Source organism: Schistocerca nitens, chromosome 2 (genome assembly GCF_023898315.1).
Source record: "Schistocerca nitens isolate TAMUIC-IGC-003100 chromosome 2, iqSchNite1.1, whole genome shotgun sequence".
Classification (NCBI taxonomy): Eukaryota; Metazoa; Arthropoda; class Insecta; order Orthoptera; family Acrididae; genus Schistocerca; species Schistocerca nitens.
This window is the reverse complement of record NC_064615.1, coordinates 742809931-742834545: the sequence shown is the minus strand read 5'-3', so window position 1 is coordinate 742834545 and position 24615 is coordinate 742809931. Positions and strand designations below refer to the sequence as shown.

At 42.5% G+C, this 24615-nt stretch overlaps 1 protein-coding gene across 9 annotated transcripts in view; it reads left to right on the top strand.

Annotated features, from left to right (window-relative positions):
- LOC126236961 (heterogeneous nuclear ribonucleoprotein R) overlaps window positions 1-24615 on the top strand; it is a 179829-nt gene that overhangs the window by 130854 nt on the left and 24360 nt on the right. For all 9 annotated transcript variants that reach the window (XM_049946662.1, XM_049946661.1, XM_049946660.1 and 6 more), the window contains one exon: window positions 8684-8957. In XM_049946662.1, coding sequence (XP_049802619.1) covers window positions 8684-8957 — 274 coding nt within the window. The remainder of the gene's footprint in view (window positions 1-8683; window positions 8958-24615) is intronic.

The following is a 24615-nucleotide window of genomic DNA, read 5'->3' as shown; positions in this document are numbered from 1 at the left end:
ACGCGTGTGGACGCCACAGGCTGTTACCGTCTGCAGTCTTTACATTCCACCGGATGGTGATGTCTCACAGCAAGTCCTGGCTGCACTGGTCGCCCAATTGCCGCCACCTTTCTTGCTATTGGGCGACTTAAACGCCCATAACCCTCTGTGGGGTGGGTCAGTGGCCACAGGTCGAGGCGCCATCATTGAGCATTTATTGTCGCAGCTCGATCTCTCGCTGTTAAATGATGGTGCCTTCACACACTTCAGTGTGGCGCATGGCACCTACTCCGCCATTGACCTTTCAATCTGTAGCCCTAGCCTCTTACCGTCTGTCCAATGGAGTGTGCATGACGACCTGTGTGGTAGTGACCACTTTCCGATCTTTCTGTCACTACCACAGCGTCACTCTTCTGGGCGCCCTAGCAGATGGGCTATGAATAAGGCTGACTGGGACTTGTTCTCCTCCACTGCCGCTATTGAGCCACTCTCTACTGATGACATTGATGCGGTGGTTACATCGGTCACCACCGGCATCGTTACTGCCGCCGAATCTGCCATTCCCCGTTCTTCTGGGTCCCCTCGGCGGAGGACTGTGCCTTGGTGGTCGCCTGAGATCGCTGAAGCGATTAAAGATCGCCGGCGGGCGCTCCAGCGTCACAAGCGACATCCCTCCATAGACCACCTTATCGCCTTCAAACGGCTGCGTGCGCGGGCCCGCCTCCTTATCCGCCAAGGCAAGAAGGAGTGCTGGGAGCGGTATGTGTCCTCCATTGGCCTCCATGTCACTCCATCGCAGGTCTGGGCCAAGATTCGACGCGTCTACGGGTATCGGCCACCTGTCAGCGTCCCTGCGCTCTCACTGAATGGAGCAGTTTGTACTGACTCCGACGTCATTGCACATCGCCTAGCAGAGCATTTTGCTATGAGTTCCGCTTCTGCGAATTACCCCCAGGCCTTCCGCTCCATTAAAGAGCGGATGGAACGTCGGAGCCTTTCGTTTCGCACCAACCACCCAGAATCTTACAATGCTCCATTTAGTGAGTGGGAATTTCGCAGTGCCCTAGCTGCTTGCCCTGATACCGCTCCTGGGCCAGATGGCATCCACTGTCAGATGCTGAAACACCTTTCAGTGGACTGCCAGCGGCGCCTTCTCGATCTTTACAACCGTCTTTGGGTCGAGGGGGAGTTTCCGTCGCAATGGCGGGAAGGCATTGTCATCCCCGTTTTGAAACCTGGAAAGAACCCTCTGGAGGTGGACAGCTACCGTCCCATTAGCCTCACCAACGTTCTTTGCAAGTTGCTTGAACGGATGGTGAGCCGGCGCTTGAATTGGGTACTGGAGTCTCGGGGCCTTCTGGCTCCGTCCCAGGGTGGGTTCCGTAAAGGCCGCTCCGCCACCGACAATCTGGTGAGCCTGGAGTCGGCCATCCGTACTGCCTTTGCCCGCCGTCAGCACCTGGTCGCTGTCTTTTTCGACATGCGGAAGGCGTACGATACGACATGGCGTCATCACATCCTTTCTACGCTTCATGGATGGGGTCTTCGGGGTCCTCTGCCGATTTTTATCCGCAATTTTCTGTCGTGTCGTACCTTCCGCGTGCAAGTCGCGGCCTCGTATAGTTCCTCCCACGTTCAGGAGAACGGTGTGCCACAGGGTTCTGTTTTAAGTGTCTGTCTGTTTTTAATAGCCATTAACGGGCTTGCTGCGGCCATGGCAAATTCTGTCTCCGCTTCCCTGTATGCTGACGACTTTTGCCTTTATTACAGCTCTACTGGCATTGCAGCTGTTGAACGTCAGCTACAGGGCGCTATCCGTAAGGCGCAGTCTTGGGCTGTAGCGCATGGGTTTCAGTTTTCGGCAGCCAAGACCCGCGTTATGCATTTCTGCCGGCGCCGGACAGTCCATCCTGAGCCGCAGCTTTATCTTGCCGACGAACTCCTTGCAGTGGTTGAGACCCACAGGTTTTTGGGGGTCGTTTTTGATGCTCGGCTGACTTGGCTGCCTCATATTCGGCAGCTCAAACAGGCGTGTTGGCGGCATCTCAATGCACTGCGATGTTTGAGCCACACCCGCTGGGGCGCCGACCGCTCTACTCTGTTACGGCTCTACCAGGCGTTAATCCAGTCCCGCCTGGATTATGGGTGCCTGGCTTATGGCTCAGCATCCCCGTCTGCGTTGCGGGTGCTGGACCCAATTCTCCACAGCGGGATACGCCTTGCCACTGGTGCTTTCCGCACCAGCCCTGTGGACAGCTTACTAGTGGAGGCAGGTGTCCCTCCACTGCGGTTCCGACGCCAACGTTTGCTGGCCGCTTATGCTGCCCATGTTCTAAGCTCGCCCGGGCATCCTAACTATCGTCTCTTGTTCCCACGATCGGTCGTCCGTCTGCCAGAACGTCGGCCCCGCTCTGGTTGTACAATAGCGGTCCGCGTCAAAGGGCTTCTGTCTGGGCTTCAGGTTTTCACTGTTCCACCTCCTTTCCGGGCTACTTTGCATACACCCCCATGGTGTGTTCCTCGCCCTTGCCTTCGGCTCGACTTGGCACAGGGCTCGAAGGACTCGGTCCCTCCAGAGGCCTTCCGCCGCCGCTTTTATTCAATCCTGGCCACGTATCAGGGCTCTGGCATTGTTTACACCGACGGTTCGATGGTTGCTGGTCGTGTTGGGTATGCGCTAACTCTAGGGGACCATTCCGAACAACGTTCCTTGCCGGATGGCTGCAGCGTTTACACTGCTGAGCTGGTCGCCATCTTTTGTGCCCTAGAGTATATCCGCTCCTGCTCAGGTGAGTCCTTCGTTATCTGTAGCGATTCCCTGAGCAGTTTCCGAGCACTCGACCAGTGTTTTCCTCGTTCCCGTCTGGTGATGGCTATCCATGAGTCCCTGCATACTCTTGCGTGTTGCGGCCGCTCTGTGGTCTTTGTCTGGACCCCCGGTCATGTCGGTATCCCGGGCAATGAACATGCTGACCGCCTGGCGAAGGAGGCCACGAGACAACCGTCTCTGGATGTTGGCCTCCCAGAGACAGATTTGCGGGCAGTCCTCTGCCGAAAAGTTTTTGCGATTTGGGACGCTGAATGGCACGATCGGATCATGCACAATAAACTCCGTGCCATTAAGGAGACGACGACTGTGTGGCGGTCATCCATGCGAGCCAACCGCAGGGACTCAGTCGTCCTTTGTCGGCTCCGCATTGGCCACTCCCGGCTGACACACAGTTATTTACTGCGCCGGGAGGACCCTCCTGTATGTCGCTGCGGGGCGTCTTTGACAGTGTCCCACATTTTGTTGGCTTGCCCCCTTTTAGCTGTGGTCAGGCAGACATTTGCGCTGCCTGATACGCTCCCTGCCCTTTTATCCGATGACCCTGTTATGGCTGGCTTAGTTTTACGTTTTATTCGGGCAGGGGGTTTTTATAGTTTAATCTGAGTGTTTTTAGCGTTGATTCTGGCTTTTAGCCTTTGATTTTAATCTGAGTTTTTAATGTGTTCTTGGTGGTTGGCTTCTCCTCTTTTTTTTCTCTATGGTCGGCCAACCACCGTCACACTCTGTGTGTTTTACTTTGTTTTGTCTGATCTCTGTCGGCGTCTTTTTCGTCCTGTGTCGTCTGACGTCTTTCCTGCTGTTTGTTTTTTATTCTCTTTGGGCGGTTTTAATTTTTTTTTTGGAAAAAGGGACCGATGACCATCGCAGTCTGGTCCCTTTAATCCCACAAACCAACCAACCAATCAAAACGTTTTGAGAGATTGAGACACCACTGCAGTTGACCCAGGTAAACTGAAGGAACCCTTTTGAAATCCTTGTGTAAATATGTATGTATTGGTCATTTCCCTACAGGTAATCTGCTCTTATCATAGCATTTGGTACTAACTCTGTATTATATATATCTAAAAACAAATATGATGTGACTTACCAAATGAAAGCGCTGGCACGTCGATAGACACACAAACAAATACAAACATACACACAAAATTCAAGTTTTCGCAACAAACTGTTGCCTCATCAGGAAAGAGGGAAGGAGAGGGAAAGACGAAAGGATGTGGGTCTTAAGGGAGAGGGTAAGGAGTCATTCCAATCCCGGGAGTGGAAAGACTTACCTTAGGGGGGGAAAAAAGGACGGGTACACACTCGCGCGCACACACATATCCATCCACGCATACACAGACACAAGCAGACACATTTAAAGACAAAGAGTTGTCATTAAATATGTCTGCCTGCGTCCGCACATGTGCGGATGGACATGTGGTTACCAAGCCCCCACAGAATGTATCTCCGCCTACGTAGATCAACACGTTCAACCCATTACATGCAGTCTCCCATCCTTCATCAAAGACACCAACCACTTCCTCGAACGCCTGGAATCCTTACCCAATCCGTTACCCCCGGAAACCATCCTTGTAACCATTGATGCCACTTCCTTATACACAAATATCCCGCACGTCCAGGGCCTCGCTGCGATGGAGCACTTCCTTTCACGCCGATCACCTGCCACCCTACCTAAAACCTCTTTCCTCATTACCTTAGCCAGCTTCATCCTGACCCACAACTTCTTCACTTTTGAAGGCCAGACATACCAACAAGTAAAGGGAACAGCCATGGGTACCAGGATGGCCCCCTCATACGCCAACCTATTCATGGGTCGCTTAGAGGAAGCCTTCTTGGTTACCCAAGCCTGCCAACCCAAAGTTTGGTACAGATTTATTGATGACATCTTCATGATCTGGACTCACAGTGAAGAAGAACTCCAGAATTTCCTCTCCAACCTCAGCTCCTTTGGTTCCATCAAATTCACCTGGTCCTACTCAAAATCCCATGCCACTTTCCTTGACGTTGACCTCCACCTGTCCAATTGCCAGCTTCACACGTCTGTCCACATCAAACCCACCAACAAGCAACAGTACCTCCATTACGACAGCTGCCACCCATTCCACATCAAACGGTCCCTTCCCTACAGCCTAGGTCTTCGTGGCAAACGAATCTGCTCCAGTCCGGAATCCCTGAAGCATTACACCAACAACCTGACAACAGCTTTCGCATCCCGCAACTACCCTCCCGACCTGGTACAGAAGCAAATAACCAGAGCCACTTCCTCATCCTCTCAAGCCCAGAACCTCCCACAGAAGAACCACAGAAGTGCCCCACTTGTGACAGGATACTTTCCGGGACTGGATCAGATTCTGAATGTGGCTCTCCAGCAGGGATACGACTTCCTCAAATCCTGCCCTGAAATGAGATCCATCCTTCATGAGATCCTCCCCACTCCACCAAGAGTGTCTTTCCGCCGTCCACCTAACCTTCGTAACCTCTTAGTTCATCCCTATGAAATCCCCAAACCACCTTCCCTACCCTCTGGCTCCTACCCTTGTAACCACCCCCGTTGTAAAACATATCCCATGTACCCTCCCACCACCACCTACTCCAGTCCTGTAACCCGGAAGGTGTACACGATCAAAGGCAGAGCCACGTGTGAAAGCACCCACGTGATCTACCAACTGACCTGCCTACACTGTGATGCATTCTATGTGGGAATGACCAGCAACAAACAGTCCATTCGCATGAATGGACACAGGCAGACAGTGTTTGTTGGTAATGAGGATCACCCTGTGGCTAAACGTGCCTTGGTGCACGGCCAGCACATCTTGGCGCAGTGTTACACCGTCCGGGTTATCTGGATACTTCCCACTAACACCAACCTATCCGAACTCCGGAGATGGGAACTTGCTCTTCAATATATCCTCTCTTCCCGTTATCCACCAGGCCTCAATCTCCGCTAATTTCAAGTTGCCGCCACTCATTCCTCACCTGTCATTCAACAACATCTTTGCCTCTGCACTTCTGCCTCGACTGACATCTCTGCCCAAACTCTTTGTCTTTAAATATGTCTGCTTGTGTGTGTGTGTGTGTGTGTGTGTGTGTGTGTGTGTGTGTGTATGTGTGCGCCCATCCTTTTTTTCCCCCTAGGGTGGGTCTTTCCGCTCCCGGGATTGGGGTGGCTCCTTGCCCTCTCCTTTAGGGCCCGCATCCTTTCGTCTTTCCCTCTCCTTCCCTCTTTCCTGGTGGGGCAGCGGTTTGTTGCGAAGGCTTGAATTTTGTGTGTTTGTTTGTGTTTGTTTGTGTGTCTGTCGACATGCCAGCGCTTTCGTTTGGTCGGTCGCATAATCTTTGTTTTTGTATATATAAAAACAAAGATGATGTGACTTACCAAATGAAAGTGCTGGCAGGTCGACAGACACACAAACAAATACAAACATACACACAGAATTCAAGCTTTCGCAACAAACTGTTGCCTCATCAGGAAAGAGGGAAGGAGAGGGAAAGACGAAAGGATGTGGGTTTTAAGGGAGAGGGTAAGGAGTCATTCCAATCCCGGGAGCGGAAAGACTTACCTTAGGGGGGAAAAAGGACAGGTATACACTCGCGCGCGTACACACACACACACACACATATCCATCCACACATACAGACACAAATTGTGTCTGTATAGAGAGAGAGAGAGAGAGAGAGAGAGAGAGAGAGAGGGGGGGGGGGGGACATTCCACGTGGGAAAAATATATCTAAAAACAAATATGATGTGACTTACCATACGAAAGCACTGGCAGGTCGATAGACACACAAAAACACACACACACAGAATTCAAGCCTTCGCAACAAACCGCTGCCCCACCAGGAAAGAGGGAAGGAGAGGGAAAGACGAAAGGATGCGGGCCCTAAGGGAGAGGGCAAGGAGCCACCCCAATCCCGGGAGCGGAAAGACCCACCCTAGGGGGAAAAAAGGACAGGGACACACGGGCGCGCGTGCGCACACACGGGCGCGCGCGCACACACACAAAAGCAGACATATATAGAGACAAAGAGTTTGGGCAGAGATGTCAGTCGAGGCAGAAGTGCAGAGGCAAAGATGTTGTTGAATGACAGGTGGGGAATGAGTGGCGGCAACTTGAAATTAGCGGAGATTGAGGCCTGGTGGATAACGGGAAGAGAGGATATATTGAAGAGCAAGTTCCCATCTCCGGAGTTCGGATAGGTTGGTGTTAGTGGGAAGTATCCAGATAAAACCCGGACGGTGTAACACTGCGCCAAGATGTGCTGGCCGTGCACCAAGGCATGTTTAGCCACAGGGTGATCCTCATTACCAACAAACACTGTCTGCCTGTGTCCATTCATGCGAATGGACAGTTTGTTGCTGGTCTGCTGTGTCTGTATATGTGTGGATGGATATGTGTGTGTGTGCGCGAGTGTATACCCGTCCTTTTTTCCCCCTAAGGTAAGTCTTTCCGCTCCCGGGATTGGAATGACTCCTTACCCTCTCCCTTAAAACCCACATCCTTTCATCTTTCCCTCTCCTTCCCTCTTTCCTGATGAGGCAACAGTTTGTTGCGAAAGCTTGAATTTTGTGTGTATGTTTGTATTTGTTTGTGTGTCTATCGACGTGCCAGCGCTTTCGTTTGGTAAGTCACATCATCTTTGTTTTTAGATATATTTTTCCCACGTGGAATGTTTCCCTCTATTAATTTAACTCTGTATTATTTATGAGTGTCCATTGACCCACTGCTGCATTAAACTGTCCAATAAAAATCAATCTCTCATCCAGTTAATTTCATGCATGTTTGTGTCTGTCCTAGCAAATTTGCTACTGTAACAATGGTACCTGAAACTTCAGTTGTGGAAAAAGCCGCAAAATATTTGCTGTGTTCAACAACTGATTTGTACATTTATACTTCATAACTAATTTGTTGTGTTACGGATAAATGTGATGGATAAAGTTTCCATTGAGCAATATTTTTTTTCATTTCTACAGGGAATCAGAATAGAAAGTATTTATACCATTTGCCTCTGTATCTGCTTTATGTATATCTTTCTTGGTTTAATCAGTCTGTGTATTCATACACAGTTTTCTTATGGAGGGGAAAAAAAAATCATCTGAGCTGCTTTACCAGATAACATTGTCAAACACTGGAAAGTCCATGTTGAAATATCATAAATATTGAAAAGGACTGATTGCTACCCACCTTAAAGATGACATGTTGAGTAGCTGATGGGGCACAACAAAAATACTGTTAATCATTTATCTTTCAGCCAAAGCCTTTTACAGACAAGAAACAAACACACACACACACACACACACACACACACACACACACACATTTGACTGCTATCTCTGGCTGCATAGGCCAGAATTCAGTTGCTAACAATTAAAGCAAGCAAATTATGACACTTTAAGAATTCCAACTGAAATCTGAATCTGAGCTGTAGTGCTTGTGGGAAGTTCTCACTGTAACACATCATAACCAATTGGAAAGTTCATGTGACAACTCATTATAATGAAGCTTCTGTGTCTTTGTTGATTTATATTGTGGCTCCCTTACTAATTATGCTTCCATTTAGTAAGTTGTAGTCAGCTTGATTGAAACTGTAATTTGGATGTCTCAGTAAAATCGACATTAATATTCGAAAAAATGTTTGCCTTTCTTGGAGTGCTGAAATTTTCTTGTGATGTGTGGTTTTTACCCCCCCCCCCTCCCCAATCCATTTTTTGGTATAGAAGTTCTGTTAATTTAAAAATAAGCACTTTCATAACTATTTGCAGAGAACAGAAATGACATGTATTTTCGAGAGTATATTTCATTATACACATTTTTAGATCTTGTTGTGTGGTTCTTCTGTTCACTTTTGAGTGTTATCTTTTTATACATTTTTAAGGCCATGGAGGAACTGAATGGAAAAGAAATGGGGGGTTCTGCAATTGAAGTTTCATTGGCAAAACCCCCATCGGATAAGAAAAAGAAAGAAGAAATTCTACGGGCCAGAGAACGTCGCATGATGCAGATGATGCAAGTCCGTGGTGGATGCTCACCATCACACCCGTCCATGTTACCTCCAGGTGTGATGCCCATGAGGGGCCCTGGAGGACCGAGAGGGCAAGGGGGGGCAGCAGCTGCATCCTTGCGTGGTCCTATGGGCCGTGGGGATTACGGTAAGTTAGCACGCATACCTTGTCATTTTGTTTCTGTTCCTGCAGCTAGATCATGCCTTTGCAGCAGTGGGCGAATAATTAACAGACTGTTACTCCATATTTAAAATCTCATTTTAGGGAAGAGGTTTAGTGGTCACATACCTCGCCACATGTGTTGGAGAACACACAACAGGACCTTGTGATCTGTTGTATAATATATTTAAGTATGGTTAAAAAGCTTCTAAAGTGCATAATATGACTCACTCTACAAAGTTCAAGCACTTTCTTAACAGACTAGGTGCTAATTTCTTCAATGCTGTTGGGTTGTTCAATTTTGGATAGAACAAGTCATTGTGAAGCACTTTGTTTTTAGGTATTGCTGGTTTCGATAAAGGTTTCACCAGTGACAAACAAAATTTCAACACTTAACCGAGTATATTTGCATTCACAATGCCATCCGCCCCCCCCCCCCCCCCCAAAAAAAAAATCATTTCCATTTCATTTTTGAGGGAAGGAGGGTACTGTTTGGATAATCCATCTTCACTTGAAAGGTAAGAAGGAGACCATGTGACAAGTTTAAAAATGTTATGACTAAAGCACATTTTTTGGAAGTGGAAGGCATCTTCTCTAAACCTGCTGATAACATTTGGATCTTCTTTTCTGTCTGAAGCTTTCAGAAAATTGTAGCATCCAGTTGAAAATGGAGTTTGTATTATTGTACCTTCTGGCAGACAAGTCTTCGCAGTTTCCCTCTCAAATAATTGTCCTTGCTTCTAAAATAGGCTGTTGTGTCATTAGTGTTCACTTTAATGACAGGTAGCGCTTGTTCTTTTTGGAGGTCCAATTTTGATTGGATTATTTTGCTGTTAGCTTTCTTTTATATTCATTTACTAAAATAGTAAAAACATTGGAACGATTAATACATTGTTGGACATACTCATAGGTAAGGCTTATATACCAACCACATAAACTAATGTACATACAACTGAAGCTTATAGACTTACTTATTATTTCTAGAAACGCAAATACACATGTATATTAATGCACACCCAACTTGATACTGAGAGTAACTTCAAAGATACTCCTTCTACCGGAGTAACATACACTACAGTAGGTCCCTTAATCTCCCCACTTCTCCCAATAACGCAGAGCACCGGAATGTAAGGAATTGAAACTTTGTTCAGCTTTGTTTGCTAGCTCTTTGGGGGGGGGGGGGGGACGACTGCTGTCCACTGTGTTGGTTCAGCTGCTGGACAAGATGATGGTATGGCTGTTGGTTGGGGAGGGGGTGGTAACTTCAGGTGATGTCTGCATGGATGTCTCCAAATGTAGTGTGACTTGTGACGTCAGTGTTATCTTGTAGGGAGTGAAGGTAGGGCACACATTGGCTTGACCTGCTCAATAGAGACCTTTGTGGTGTTGCTGTTTTGAGTTTCTTGATCATGTGACCTCGTCACAATGCCGAGAAGGGTCTAAAGTAAGGTGGTTGGAGCACTGATTTGATGAGATTTATGCGGAATATGATGTGAGTACATTTCTCAAAAACTTTGTGGATCAAAATAAGGTGTTCGCATTGGCACAAAGCAGCCAGTTAACAGATCTTGGCGTTTGGTCTTGGAGTTGCTGTAGGCACTGTGACAGTTCTGCTGTGGATGGCACCGCTGCGGGTGCGAGATGGTCAGCTAGAATGGGTGACAGCTCCCCATACACCATTTCTACTGACGATGCCCCGATATCCAGCTTTAATAAGCACACTTGGTTAGTGCGAATGAACGGAATATTTAAAAGCTCATAGCTAACTGAACCTGTTAAATACTAATAAAATGAGGTCACAGGTCCCATAAAAGCAACATGTAAGTTCCCTAATCACTCATAGTAAGTGTAAATTAACAAAATTATTTATAAAATAACCTGGAAAGCTCATCATTAAGTCCTAGAGATATTCCTGGACTGAATATCAACTAGTATAGGTGTTACAGTTTGTTCAGGGTCAGGCAGTTATTCAAAGTCAAAATTAAACTTACCTTGAAGCTAAACCACACAGTTACCCTGAGTCGTTAAAAGTTGAACAAGATATAAAATACAAAAAAATGCAGTGTAATATTCATCATTGGATTGTACCGGCATTATTTTAAAGCTGACAACTAAAAGAAAAACCATTCATGAACCAATGAAGATTAAAAGAAATTGTAAATACAAAAATATATATGTAATACATACCATGTAGTATAATAATTGTGTTCCTGATAAAATATTAGACTTAATTATAGCAGCAGCAAGTTACAATGCTGCCTTAACTACTAGTGACATATAAGGGGTTGCCAGATAACCAAAATGTGCAAAATATTGTATAATTATTGACAATTGAAGACTTGCAATAGGAAAGGTTCTAAGCGACAAAATCATGGATACGAGGAAAATGAATTTTAATTATGCTAGATATTAATGGTCAAAATTGCACTATTAATGTGTTTTATTTGAAAGTTAAGCATAGTGTAGATCTGTTGTAATATTCGTGAAAATGTACTGAAAGTGGAAATGTGATGGAAAGCTCTAAGTGCGGTAGTTCAATACTTAGGAAGAAGATAGTAAAAGTTCATTCTGCTGTTGTAAAAGTGTTTGTGGTCATTATTCATAAGCTATTGCATCATTTCAATCAAATCTTCCTTCTTTTCTTCACAAAAGTGGCTTATAACATTCAGGGTAGGTACTTGCTTTTTCTTTATGCCCTGTACTTCACAGCCTTTTCTCTAAATAGGGAAACCTTCCCAGGCCTCAATTTCATTTAAGCTTCTCCTGGTCTTAACTACATGAGGCTTACGTTTGTCGAACTATAGCCACTGTACTCTAGATGTGTTTAGATTTGCTGTGCCTATATTAGAATCTGATGATGTCTTGAAATCTAAGTAGTCAGATGCATTCAAGTAATATCTTTCCTGCGAAAACTCATCCAGCACAGGAGGTAAATCGCTTTACTGATCACTAACTTACACCGTGATTTGTGCATGAGGTGTGCTTGCTTGTATGTTTCTCTTTAGCTGATGAAGGCGGTGGCCAAAAACTTTATATAAGTGTCTTTTAATAGTGCATGTCTGCAACTTAATGTGTGATGAGTAAGAATCTGTCTTCTTCCTACATTGTTGATGCTCCTACCGGGAGTTTCCATTGTTTGATTTTGACAGTAAATGGCTTTATTTGTCTTGATTGCTGTATCACATCCTCCACATCTTCTGGAACGACATATTTGGTAACTGAAGAATAAGTAGTCTGTCCAATTATGGTGTAAGTTAGCAATCAGTAATGAGACTAACCTCCTGTGCTGGATGAGCTCTTGCAGGAATACATTTATTACTTGAGCTTACATATTTATTCCCTCTATTTTCACATTTTTCCTCAGTTCTGCCACAACACCTTATCCTTTAATTCATTGTCCCCCCCACTGTTAAAAACACCTGTCGCCTCCGCTATTTTATCTAACACAGAAGAGTAATCATGCGGAACATAGAGCCTTAAATATGTTAACAGCAGTGGCTGTTAAACAACATACCATCTGTTCATTGGATTGGGTACTACATTGTATTTGTGACAGTTTGAGCCTTTTTGAACTTTGCATGGAGATCTCATTTCACACAAAACTTCAAAACTCTTACTATTAAGGCACTTGGAGCCTTTTTTTTTTTTTTTTTTTTTTTTCAAGTCTTAAATTGTAGGTGTGATTGCCTTGCTCGTGGTAGTATTGGAAACTTGCTCCCTGGAGGCTGCACACTGAAACTCATGCTATGATAAAATTAAAAGTCTAAAGGAATTAACTCTTTAACTCTACCATAGAGAAAAACAGATTAATGTAAATATAATCTAAGTGTTAAGAGACAAATGTAAAATGAAGCAGATGTTCAACCACCTGAAGTTGGCTTACACACCAAGGAAAGAGTTTCAAACTTTAACTATAGTTACAGCAGAAATCATATATATATATATATATATATATATATATATATATATATATATATATATTATCATTTTCCAAGCGGTATTAAAAAATTAAAAAGGTATTTTCTTATGTGGCATATCGCAGTATGAGAATTTGCTGCATATGTCCAAGAACTGCCAGATATCTCTAACAGCACTTGTCGAGAATAGCCACATATTGACAACAGGCAGGGAGCAGGTAATTATTCAGTCAAATTCTAATGGATATTACTGTTTTCTGCCAGAACACCACCACCTTATTTCCTCATCCCTCTGCAACTGGCATTGCTGTACAAGGAACACACTCCACTGATTGTTCCACAATGCTCCTTGGTTGTGGGCATTCTGTTGGAACCGTGCTGGCCCCAGAGGGAATCTGGAGTGATCTGCACATCGGTTCCCAAAGGTGTTTTCAGCGAGTGGTTTTCCCTTCGTGCCACATTGGAAGCAATAATGGTGTGGACGCAAATGACCTCAGTGATCAGCATTTGCAACATTTATGTACCTCCAGTCGGGTCTCTTACATAAAGTGGACCATCTTCATCCAATAACTCCTCCCAACCCCCAGTGGTGGAATACCACTTTGTCTTGATGGGTTTTCTACTTAACCAATTTCTTACTGGCCGTGATTTGTGTCTCCTCAATGATTGTGCTCCTACCCACCTTTCCAGCTACCGATTAACAGTCTATTCTCCCAGTATCACGGCTTTCCTACATTGGTCACCACATAACAATCTTTGTAACAGTGAGTAAACCCCATTCCGGTAATCCTGTAGCTTCTTCACCATTGCCAGATGGGCTGTCTACCACATTGTGTGCTTTGTAAGAGTCAGGTGGCATTTGTATGCTTCATCACCCACTGTCATATTGCATTGATGAAGGTGTGCAAGATGTCTCCAGTGCAGTTTCCCCTTTCTACAGGTCCCTCTCCATCACTGGATTGTGCCATGGTGGACCAAAGACATTGCATAGCTCTTACAGACAGCTGAAGAGCCTTGCAATGTTTTAAGCAACATCCTTTGCAGACCAACCTCATCACTTTTAAGTGGCTTCATACTAAGGCTCGCTATCTGATTTTAACACATTAGGAAGGAATGCTGGGAATGATAATGTCTTCTCTCTGGAAATGCAATACCATCTTCCCTTCACAATGGTGAGACAGTATCGTAGTTCCAATACTTAAGTCAGGCAAAACCTCAACATCCACCAACAGTTTGGGCCAATTAGCCTCACTGACATGCTATGCAAACTGCCTGAAAGGTTGGTCGCATGCAGATTATGCTGGTTTTTCAAATCTTGATGCCTGTTGTCCTCCTAGCAGTGTGGTTTCCTGGGGGACAGTTCAATGCTGACCATGTGATTAGTATGGAAATGGATCGTGGTATGCTTTCTCCAAATGCCAATACCTCATTGCAGTCTATTTTGACCTACACGAAGCATAGGACACTGCCAGGCACTATCATATTTTAGTTACCTTCCATGACTGGGACCTTTCAGGCTTCATACCAGTTTTTGTCACTTTTTATTCCACTGGTTGTTCTAGTTCCAAGATGGTACTTTACAGGTCCAAGAGAATGATGCCATGCAAGACTCTGTGCAGAGTCACACTTTTCCTCATTGCTATCAATGGGTTAGTGACACTTTTCTTGCCACTGATCACCTCCACAGTGCTATGTTGATGACTTCTGCATTTGGTATAGCTCCCACTCTCTAGCCTTGGCTGAACACCAGCTACAAGTTACTATCCAATGGGCTTCTGCTTGGAACCTTTCCAAAGGTTTCTGCTTCTCTCCTAGAAAAATGCAGATCATAGTCTGTACCACAGTCCATCCTGGTCCAGATCTCTGCTTGGGTCTGAGCACTTGGACATTGTTACACAATCCCATTTTTGGGACTCCTCTTTGACAAGAAGCTGATCCATATTCAACAACTAAAGACCAGTGCATGCAAAAACTTACAAGGTTTCTTCTTTCTTGCCCACATCTCTTAGGGTGTTGTTATGCTGCTCGTCATTCACATCTACTGGGCTGTGGTCCACCCTTACTTGGACTGTGGTTACCAGGTTTATTACTCAGTGGCACCTCAGCTTTGCTGTTGTTAGACCCAGTCAATCATCATGGAGTTGGACTAGCCATTGGTGTCTTCTGGATTAATTCTTTACTCTCCTTGTCAAAGTGTGATCTTCTGTCTTTAGTTACAACAGTGCCAACCCTTGCACACCTGTGTGATCACCCTTCGACAGTTTCTTAATATTCCATTATATCCTATTCGTTTTGCATACTAGGGGCATGAACCCTTGGACAACAGCCTCTGGATGGGATAACCAGTTGATATGCGCCTCCCAGCCCTTTGCCATGACCTCCACTGTGCCTCATCACTGAGTACTACTCGTGTTTCCTTGCAACATCACTCCTCATCGTTGTTGAATTTAAAGTCTCAGTTGTCCCCATGACCGTTCACCATCTGTTCGTTTCAGTTTTTCAGGAGTGCCAGGATGCTACCATCATTTACCTCAGTGGCTGTAAAATCATGGATAGGATGGATTAAGCTTTTACATCTCCTGTCAGCCAGTGTTTTTATGGTGTAGCTGATGGCCATTAACAGACATCTTGACTGGGTTTTAATATATAACAACCGAGCGAGGTGGTGCAATGATTAGCGTACTGGACTCGCATATGGGAGGACGGCGGTTCAAACTCGTGTGTGGCCATCCTGATATAGGTTTTATGTGATTTCCCTAAATCGCTTCAGGCAAATCCTGGGATGGATCCTTTGTAAGGGCAAGGCTGGCTTCCTCCCCCAAATCTGATGGGACCGATGACATTGCTGTTTGGTCCCTACCCCAGATCAACTGACCAACCAACATACCATGATTAAAAAGTACATTATGACCACCAACCTGCTATAGATATGAACCGTTCCTGGCGATAGAAGCATCACCTGGCAAGGAATGACTGCTAGTCAGACACACGCATGGTGCATGTAGTATCATTGAGCATGCTGTCCGTATGTAGAATGGGCAGGGCACACAAACTATCTGAGTTTGACTGGGGGCAGATAGTGATGGCCTAGAAACTCGACACCAGCATTTTGGAAACTGCACGGCTTGTCAGGTGTTCAAGTAGTACTGTGGTGAGTGTCTTCAACAGATGGCAAAACCAAGGTGAAGCCACGTCCAGATGTTGGGTTGGGTGGCCACTGGCTCATTACACGTGTCGGGCACATAGGCGAGGAGAATGGTAAAACAGGACAAGTGGTGAACTGCAGCAGAACTAACATTAGAGTTTAATGTTGGGCAGAGTTCAAGCATGTCTGAAAACACAGTGCACTGAACACTTGTAGCGATAGGCCTCCACAGCTTGTGCCAATGTCAACACCACAACATAGACTACTACGAGTGAAATGGGCACACGACCATTGGTACTAAACGTTGGTGCAATGGCAGAGCATTGCATTATCTGATGAATCTTGATAGCTTCTTCATCATACCGATGGCTGGGAGCAAATCTATCGCCTTCCAGTGGAACAGTTCTCATTGACATATGTACTGCGGAATGGAGACAAGCTGTCGGCGGGGCCATTATGCTCTGGGGAAGATTCACGTGACCATCCATGGGTCCAGTGGAGCTCATGCAAGGCACCATGACGGCCAAGGAGTATCGTACAATGGTTGCAGACTTTGTGCACCAATTCATCACACTTGCATTTCCGTCTGGGAGTGACATTGTTCAACAACGTAATGCGCCATGTTGCAAGGTCAGGATTGTGATGGAGTGGTTAGAGAAGCACAGTGGCGAGTTCCAATTGGTGTGCTGGCTCCGCAGCTTGCCAGCTGGGATGTGATTGAATGCAGTGCCAGAGCTCATTGCCCCCCCCCCCCCCCCCACACACACACACACATCTGAATTTATGGGATTAGGTGACTTGGTGTGTGCAGATGTGTTGCTAACTCTCTCCAGCAACCTGCCAAAACCTCATTGCTTCCATGCCATGAAGTGTTGCCACTGTTATTCATGCCAAACATGGACATATTGGCTATTAGATAGGTGGTCATAATGCTCTGGCCGAACAGTGTATAGTGACTCAGTGGGCTATCACTATCACTATGCTTTTATGGATGTTACTGTTGTCACCCAGGGATACATGCTATTCATGACCACCTTGATGAACGTAATCATTCTGCCTGCTTGTTTGTTTTTCTCTGGGTCCGGCATGTGGGTTATCCCAAGAAGTGAACTGGCCAATTGATTGGATAGAGAAGTGATTACCCCCCCCCCCCCCTCCCCTCCTCCCCATTCGCTTTGGCGATTCCAGGTGCACCTGCAACCAAGGTCTCTGCTCACTTGGAAGTAGAACGTATGGTGGGCTGCTGTCCCTCAAATAAACACCGTTCTATCAAGACAACTGCTGTGTGGCAATCCACTGTTGTATTTTGCCTCCGCATTGGTCATACTAGACTGCTCCATAGTTTTATTTTTATAATGAGCCACCCCCACATTTTGGTTGTAGAGTTTTACTTGCAGGTGCTCGAATTCTTTGCATCTCATTTTGGCAGATGACTCGGAGAGAACTGAACTGATGCCCCATTTTCTCCGTGACATTGTTCTTTAGTCTCAGATATAAAATATATTAAACTACCTTTGGGGCAGGGTGTGCCAGAGGATTACTGTGACTTAGATTTCATATAAATTACACCATTTAAACAACCAGGCCGTGAGTGAGTGCATATTAATTTGAGCACATTCGCAGGAAATCTTACATTGTTACGTTCATTACAAATAGACACAAGATGGGGGAAATGGTCACCAATTCGAAAGTTGAAGCAGATGTAAAAACAAAAAATTTGTGTAACCCCCCCCCCTCCCGTCCCGGTTTTTATGATTATGAGTTAACACTTTGAAAAAGAGCGGAACACTTTCAGTTATTTATTGCACAAGAACCAAACATGGTACAGATATACATATGAAATGATAAATATGTCTGCTTGTGTCTGTATATGTGTGGATGGATATGTGTGTGTGTGCGTGTGCGCGAGTGTATACCTGTCCTTTTTTCCCCCTAAGGTAAGTCTTTCCGCTCCCGGGATTGGAATGACTCCTTACCCTCTCCCTTAAAACCCACATCCTTCCTTTCGTCTTTCCCTCTCCTTCCCTCTTTTCTGATGAGGCAACAGTTTGTTGCGAAAGCTTGAATTTTGTGTGTGTGTTTGTGTTCGTTTGTGTGTCTATCGACCTGCCAGCGCTTTCGTTCGGTAAGTCACATCATCTTTGTTTTTAGATATATTTTTCCCACGTGAAATGATAATTAAATAGACACCCTAGCTGCAAACAGGTGTTGATGTACTATTTAATTATCATTTCATTTCTAGCAAAGCTGCATGGTCATCCACCGTAACTGTTCTTTCGGGAACAGATACTACTGTCATATATAGATATACATATGTCATTTTGAAGAGAAACACTGAAAGTTTTTTTTCCTTCCCCTCCCCCCCACTCTTAATGTGACTTTTTTCTGTACGAGCATCTTAAAGATCTGGTGTATGTGCCGCCTCTACCACATGATGTAGCAGAGCTCCGGGAGAGAATATGGGAAGCGACTGCCACAGACTGCGGCTATGGCAAGAATTTGATTACTGTATTGACATCTGCCGGGTCACTCGTAATTCGCATATCGAATGTTTGTAAAAAAAAAACTTTCGGAGTTTCTCTTCAAAGTGCAATATGTATGACATCTGTACAATGTTTAGTTCTTGTGCAATAAATAATTGAAAGTGTTCCTGGACTTTTATGTACTTCCTGTAGATGTTTCAGTACATGAGACAGATAGAGTTCAACATTAATTACAGAGAAATCGTAGAGAATTTTTTGTACAATTACCCACATAAAGTACGAAAATGTAGTCGGCTGGAATGGATTCTGCAGAAACATATGTTCCACATTCAGCAAAAGTAAACACTCAACAATTGTGACTTAAGCCCTCGAGAAAAACTTGAGGCATAGTTGTTAAAAACAAATTCTCATTGATAGAGACTACTTGCCAATAAGTAGCACATTTCAAATCTAGCAGTTAACAGCATAAAATACATTTCACACAAATAAATTTCACAAAATATTTAAATCATCATAATTTATCATAGGACTTCAGGAAAATCAATAAATATTTTCATTATAAAATTTCTTTTCTGTACACAATAAATTTGACTTCTTCACTCCACAATCCAAGAGGTCTGACAGTATCACAGTGAGTTCAGCAACTGCAAGTGCAGAACAGTTTTATGGCTGTATGCACTTCAGCCTATAGATGCTTACTTCTCACTGGTATCCTGAAAGACTCTACCAAGAGCTTGGAATTTAGTGGTATGGCAGATTTTAAGTACTGAATTATGTGGCATTTCTTTTAGAACCTAAACACTTTGTGTCTGTTCTTACACTGAACCAAAAACACACTTCCAGCAATGTTTATGTGACTTGTACAACTCTTCGCACTCCGATGTTAGATGTTTTCTGTTTTGCATGTAAGAGGCAGTTTATTTAGTGTAAAAGCTGGTGCACCTTACCTTAAAACTTTTACGTGTGTAATGCAACATCTACCCTGAGTGGAAATATACTTTAATCAGCTGTGCATGAAGAAATATCACATTCATGAAAGACAGATTTTGTTTCCTAAGGTGTCAATCCAAATGAAGTGGTCCAATAAAAATTAAATTGGTTGCTTGACCATTTTTAAATATTTTAATTTTTTATATATGATTACCCTGTAATTGAGAAGTTAAAAACAGTTTTTTAAAAAAAATTTACCTTTCACCTTTACTGAATGACGGTCTTTTTGTTTGTTAGTGCGCTGCGATGTTTGTTTCGAGGTGTTAGCAAAAATATGAATATCTCTGCACTTGGTTAAGTTACAACATTGCAATTAACTTGATTGTTTTTAAAAAAGTGTCCTCTACAACATTGTCTATTAAATAAAATACCCTAAATTAAAAAATAACCAGTCAAAATGACCTCCAAAGTTTGGTATCCAAATTTTCAAAAATCCACTTTTAGGCCCAAAAATAACAAACAGGGAGTGATTTATGAGAGTGTTTTTTTTCCCCTATAGTTAGATATCATACACTGCTAGCCTCATATAGAGCAAGAAAATTTTCATTTTTTGTTAAGTTTGGGGTTAATTATCTCAGGTGGGACTGAAAATAAAAATGATTTTTGCACAGTTTGTACACCTATATAATAGCATTGTACTGTAAAAATTTCAACATTGATATCTGACTGTGAACAAAGATATGAATTTTTGAAAATGAGATAATTCACATTACTCTACAACTGGTCTTGTGGCTGTAGCCTATTCATGTGTGATATTGGTGTAATATAATCAATTATGAATTTTTGAAAATGAGGAGATAATTCACATTACTCTACAACTGTTCTTGTGGCTGTAGCCTATTCATGTGTGATACTGGTGTAATACAATAAATTATTATTGAAGTAAGGTAATGAATTTTACACAAAAAGTGGTAACATAACTGAAATTAACATTTATATTATTTTGACATACTTAAAATAAATGTTTTCAATTAACATCCTTAGAGATGTGCCTGTTCCTAAACTTGGTGGTGAATGTTAAGTACACTTATTTCTTCAGACAGCTTCTGCAGTATAGAATAAGACCTCCCAGTTGCTGTGGTTACGTTCAAGAACTGAAAGTTTGCTTAAAACTTTTTTCATTGATATCCGAACTCTGTCACTAACAGATTTCTTGAATGATGTTCTTGGGCCACAGGGTGGTAAAAATACACAAAAACATCATTGTTTTCCAAACTTATTCTTCCAACCTCTGTAAGCCACCACTGTCCATCATTCATACATGCCACTATGTCATTCAACATTAAAGACAGAGATGTAATTTTACTGACACAATGATATAAATTTCAGTTTCTGATGTTGCATAACATCGAACTAAGTTTTCTGCAATGCCAAGGAATTTGTGGAAATGCCTAGTTCCTTTTATTGCTATACAGTTTTCAAATCCTGTTTGAAGTGTTCTTTTCATATGCAGAACCACTTCTTTCTTGATCAGAAATTGGGTAATCCCTTTAATATAATCCTTGCAAAAGACATAAATGTCCTGTACTGTGAGAATTTGGTCTGTGCTTAGTCTTTGTAGGCTGGCTTTACTTACTTCACATTTTGTTGTACCTCCTACTCAGTCACATGCATTTTTACCACGGCAAGGTGCAAAAAAGTGCCATTCAGCTTCCAACCCAAAGTCTACTTTGTGGTTGCACAGATTTGAAAAATTCTTTTTGTTCTTATACTGACTACCACTTCCATCTGAATAATATATCAGCTTCTCAACCTTGGGAAAAATTTCTTTTATGTAATTTATTACATACTTTTGAAACACATGTACAGCCAAAGTGTTGTGCTCCGAAGTAGTCGCTTATAATGCAAATTGAAGAACTGCAAACTTCATCTTTCTCATCTTTAAAGTAGAGAATAACTCAGCTAGCACTATGTATTCAGTTTCATGAGGTTGTGCTTTTTTTGTACTTCAGAAACATACTTTGGATTTTAGAAACATAGTGGTGACTTTAGAGTTTTTGTAAGTTATCGATTAAAGATTCCAAGCACTCTTCCTGAGATTTAACCAGTTATCATTTTTCCCCTGTCAGTTGTGACCCACTGTTTGAAGGTAATACTGTCTGGCATTTCCTCATCATATTCGTGAAACAATTCAATAACAGTTTCCTTACCAGGGCATTTATTACACAAACTCGTCATGCAGTCATAACATGTAGTAACTCCTTGTAGTTAAGGTCGCCGAGTTTTTCACCCGCAATCATCAGTTTGACATTGATGATATAAACAAACACATTCGTAGTGTGTCCCTGAAGATCCAGCCAAAATACACTACTTAGGGTGGAGGTCACAAAATTTTGACCTTCCGATTTTGCATTCAGGATGAGAGTTTTTGAAAGCTACATAAAGTTAATTTAAATTTGACAGCTCTAGTTGTTTCTGCTTTGTTGCTTTAACTCTGTTTATAACAATTCTTTTCCTATCTTTGCAACCTGGGCACGTTCTACTGTTTTCATAATCTTCAAAAAACTGCTGGATCTTTTTAGTTGTTTTTTCACTTATGCCTACTCCTTTCTTCTTTCCTAAAACTGGAAAATGCCTTGCTCATTCACTAATTTTTGGGTTAGTTTAACCAAACAATGAGAAACGTTGAATTCATGAACTATGTTTTTCTTTTGACCATGAGTCAGGGAACAAACTTAAAATTTAAACTTTTATCTTCCTTCGATGTCAATGAACATTTAATTTTTAATTTCTCCATTAAACTCAAATTTTCAGTGTCAGATGACGCTGGTGGTAGGTTTTCTTCTTCTTTAGAAATAATGTTGGTAGCCTATCTGTATTATTGTAGCATGATTCCAAGTCTTTTCTAATTTTGTCTGAAATTTGTTGTACCTTATTTTCAATAGCTGCTTTTCTTTTTCTGCTACTTAATTTTATTATTTTTGAAGCAGGCGGTACATCTAACTTAGAACAAGCAACATCCAATATGCTAACAGTTTCCTTATTAGGAATATAAATGTCATTAACAAGGTTACATGACTCTGGTTCTGGATATTTTGGAGTAACCATTTGGGCACAGGGAATTTCCAGGAATCGCATTACGTTTCACTTGAGAAGGTGTTTCACTCTCTCATAACAAGGACAAATGTTTAAGTTCAATTTCCCTCAAACCTTTAGTAATAGGCTTTTTATGAGCTTTAAGTGGATCACAGCACTTTCTTCCAAAAATTCTTCTCATGATACTCTCACACTGATGTCAAAGAAGAAATTACTTGAAATTTAAACAAAGTTTGTCTAACTAGATCAAAGTCATTGACATTTTTCAAGTTTTTTGAAACTCAACCGTGAACTGTTTTGTGACACACTTCACGTGCTATCTGTCCAACAGAGCACTGTTCATCCATGTTATTGCATTCCAGTTAATCTCTCAGAATTAATTACGAATTACACACAGCACGAAGCACATAACACGTTCTACACTCTCGAAGTATGTTCATCCACTCTATTAGAGGTTTCAGAACAGACTGACGACAACAATGCCAAACACAGGAATAATGTCCATCTTCATTGACGATAAACCTAAACATAAATGGGCCTTTTTATTTCCATAGAACAAAAGCGAAAGCTCCTATTGGTAATATGTCACAATTAAATTTTATTACAATGAAACAATAAACCATTTATTTAGGCAACAGCCATAAGATCAGTTGTAGAGTAATGTGAATTATTTCCTCATTTTCAAAAATTCATTTCTTTGTTCAGTCAGATATCAATGTTGAAATTTTTACAGTACGCTGCTATTATATAGGTGTACAAACTGTGCAAAAAATCATATTTTTATATTCAGTCCCACCTGAGATAACAAACCCCAACCTTTACAAAAAAGAAAATTTTCAAATTTCATAAAAAATTAAGGAAACATTTGTAAGTGTTCTTGCTCTATATGTGGCTAGTAGTGTATGATATCTAACTATAGGAAAAAATAGACACTCATAAATCACTACTTGCCTGTTATTTTTGGGCCTAAAAAATGGATTTTTGAAAATATGGATACCAAACTTTGGAGGTCATTTTGATGGGTTATTTTTGAATTTAGGGTATTTTGTGTAATACACAATATTGTAGAGGACACTTTTCTAAAAACAATCACGTCAATTGCAATGTTTTAACTTAACCCATTGCAGAGATTTAAATTTTTGCTAATGTCTCCAGACTGAAAAATTGTCACGCGCCTGCAATAAAAATGGCCTCCATCCAGTAAAGGTGCAAGATAAATTATTATTATTTTTTAAACCTGTTTTGAACTTGTCTGATATAGGACATTCACATATTTAAAAAAAAAAAATTAAGAATGGTCAAGCAACCATCACTGGACCACTTCATATGGATTGATCCTAAGATGATAATGCAACTGTGACATTTTCTCAATCTAATGTGCTTTTCTGTTTCACCAGTTTGTACAGATGCTTGAGGGAACTGGTCGGTATAGGCATTGTGTTGGCATTATTTACGGGCCATTGAATGATAAGGCTTATATTTTTATGAACAAAAGGAAATGCATAGATTTTTTGAACGAAAAAGAAGTGTATTCCTTGTTCAGGATAAACATTGGTTTGTGAAGTCTTATCCAGTAATGGCACTCATAAGATGTTAATTTCTGTATTGGAACAAAGTTCATGAAAGAAAGGCTAGGAAAGGAATTCTGTCATTGCTTGCTGAAAGTCTGTTGGAGTGAGTGTCGTTTCGATATCATGAGCTGTGTTTGAAATATGAAGGTTGTTATGACCAATGATTCCTGATGTGCAGAAATTGACTGGATGCAATGTGTGCAAACTTTTGCCAGATATAAAAAAACCAATAACTCAAGTACAAAATAAGAGATCGTTCTGCTTGTCGTTTTAAAGAAAATTTGGATGTTGTATCTATATTTCATCCACAGCAATGTATGAGCTAAAATGAACCATATGCAAAGTTTCTGCAGTGTGTTTTTACCTTTGCAATCTCTCTAAAATTTCGTGCAATGTTTTATGTAATTTGATGCAGCGAGGCAACCATGACGAATAATGAAAAGAAAATTAGTTATTTATTGAACGGAGATCTCGGGCTGTAACGTGTGAAAATCAGTTTGTTTC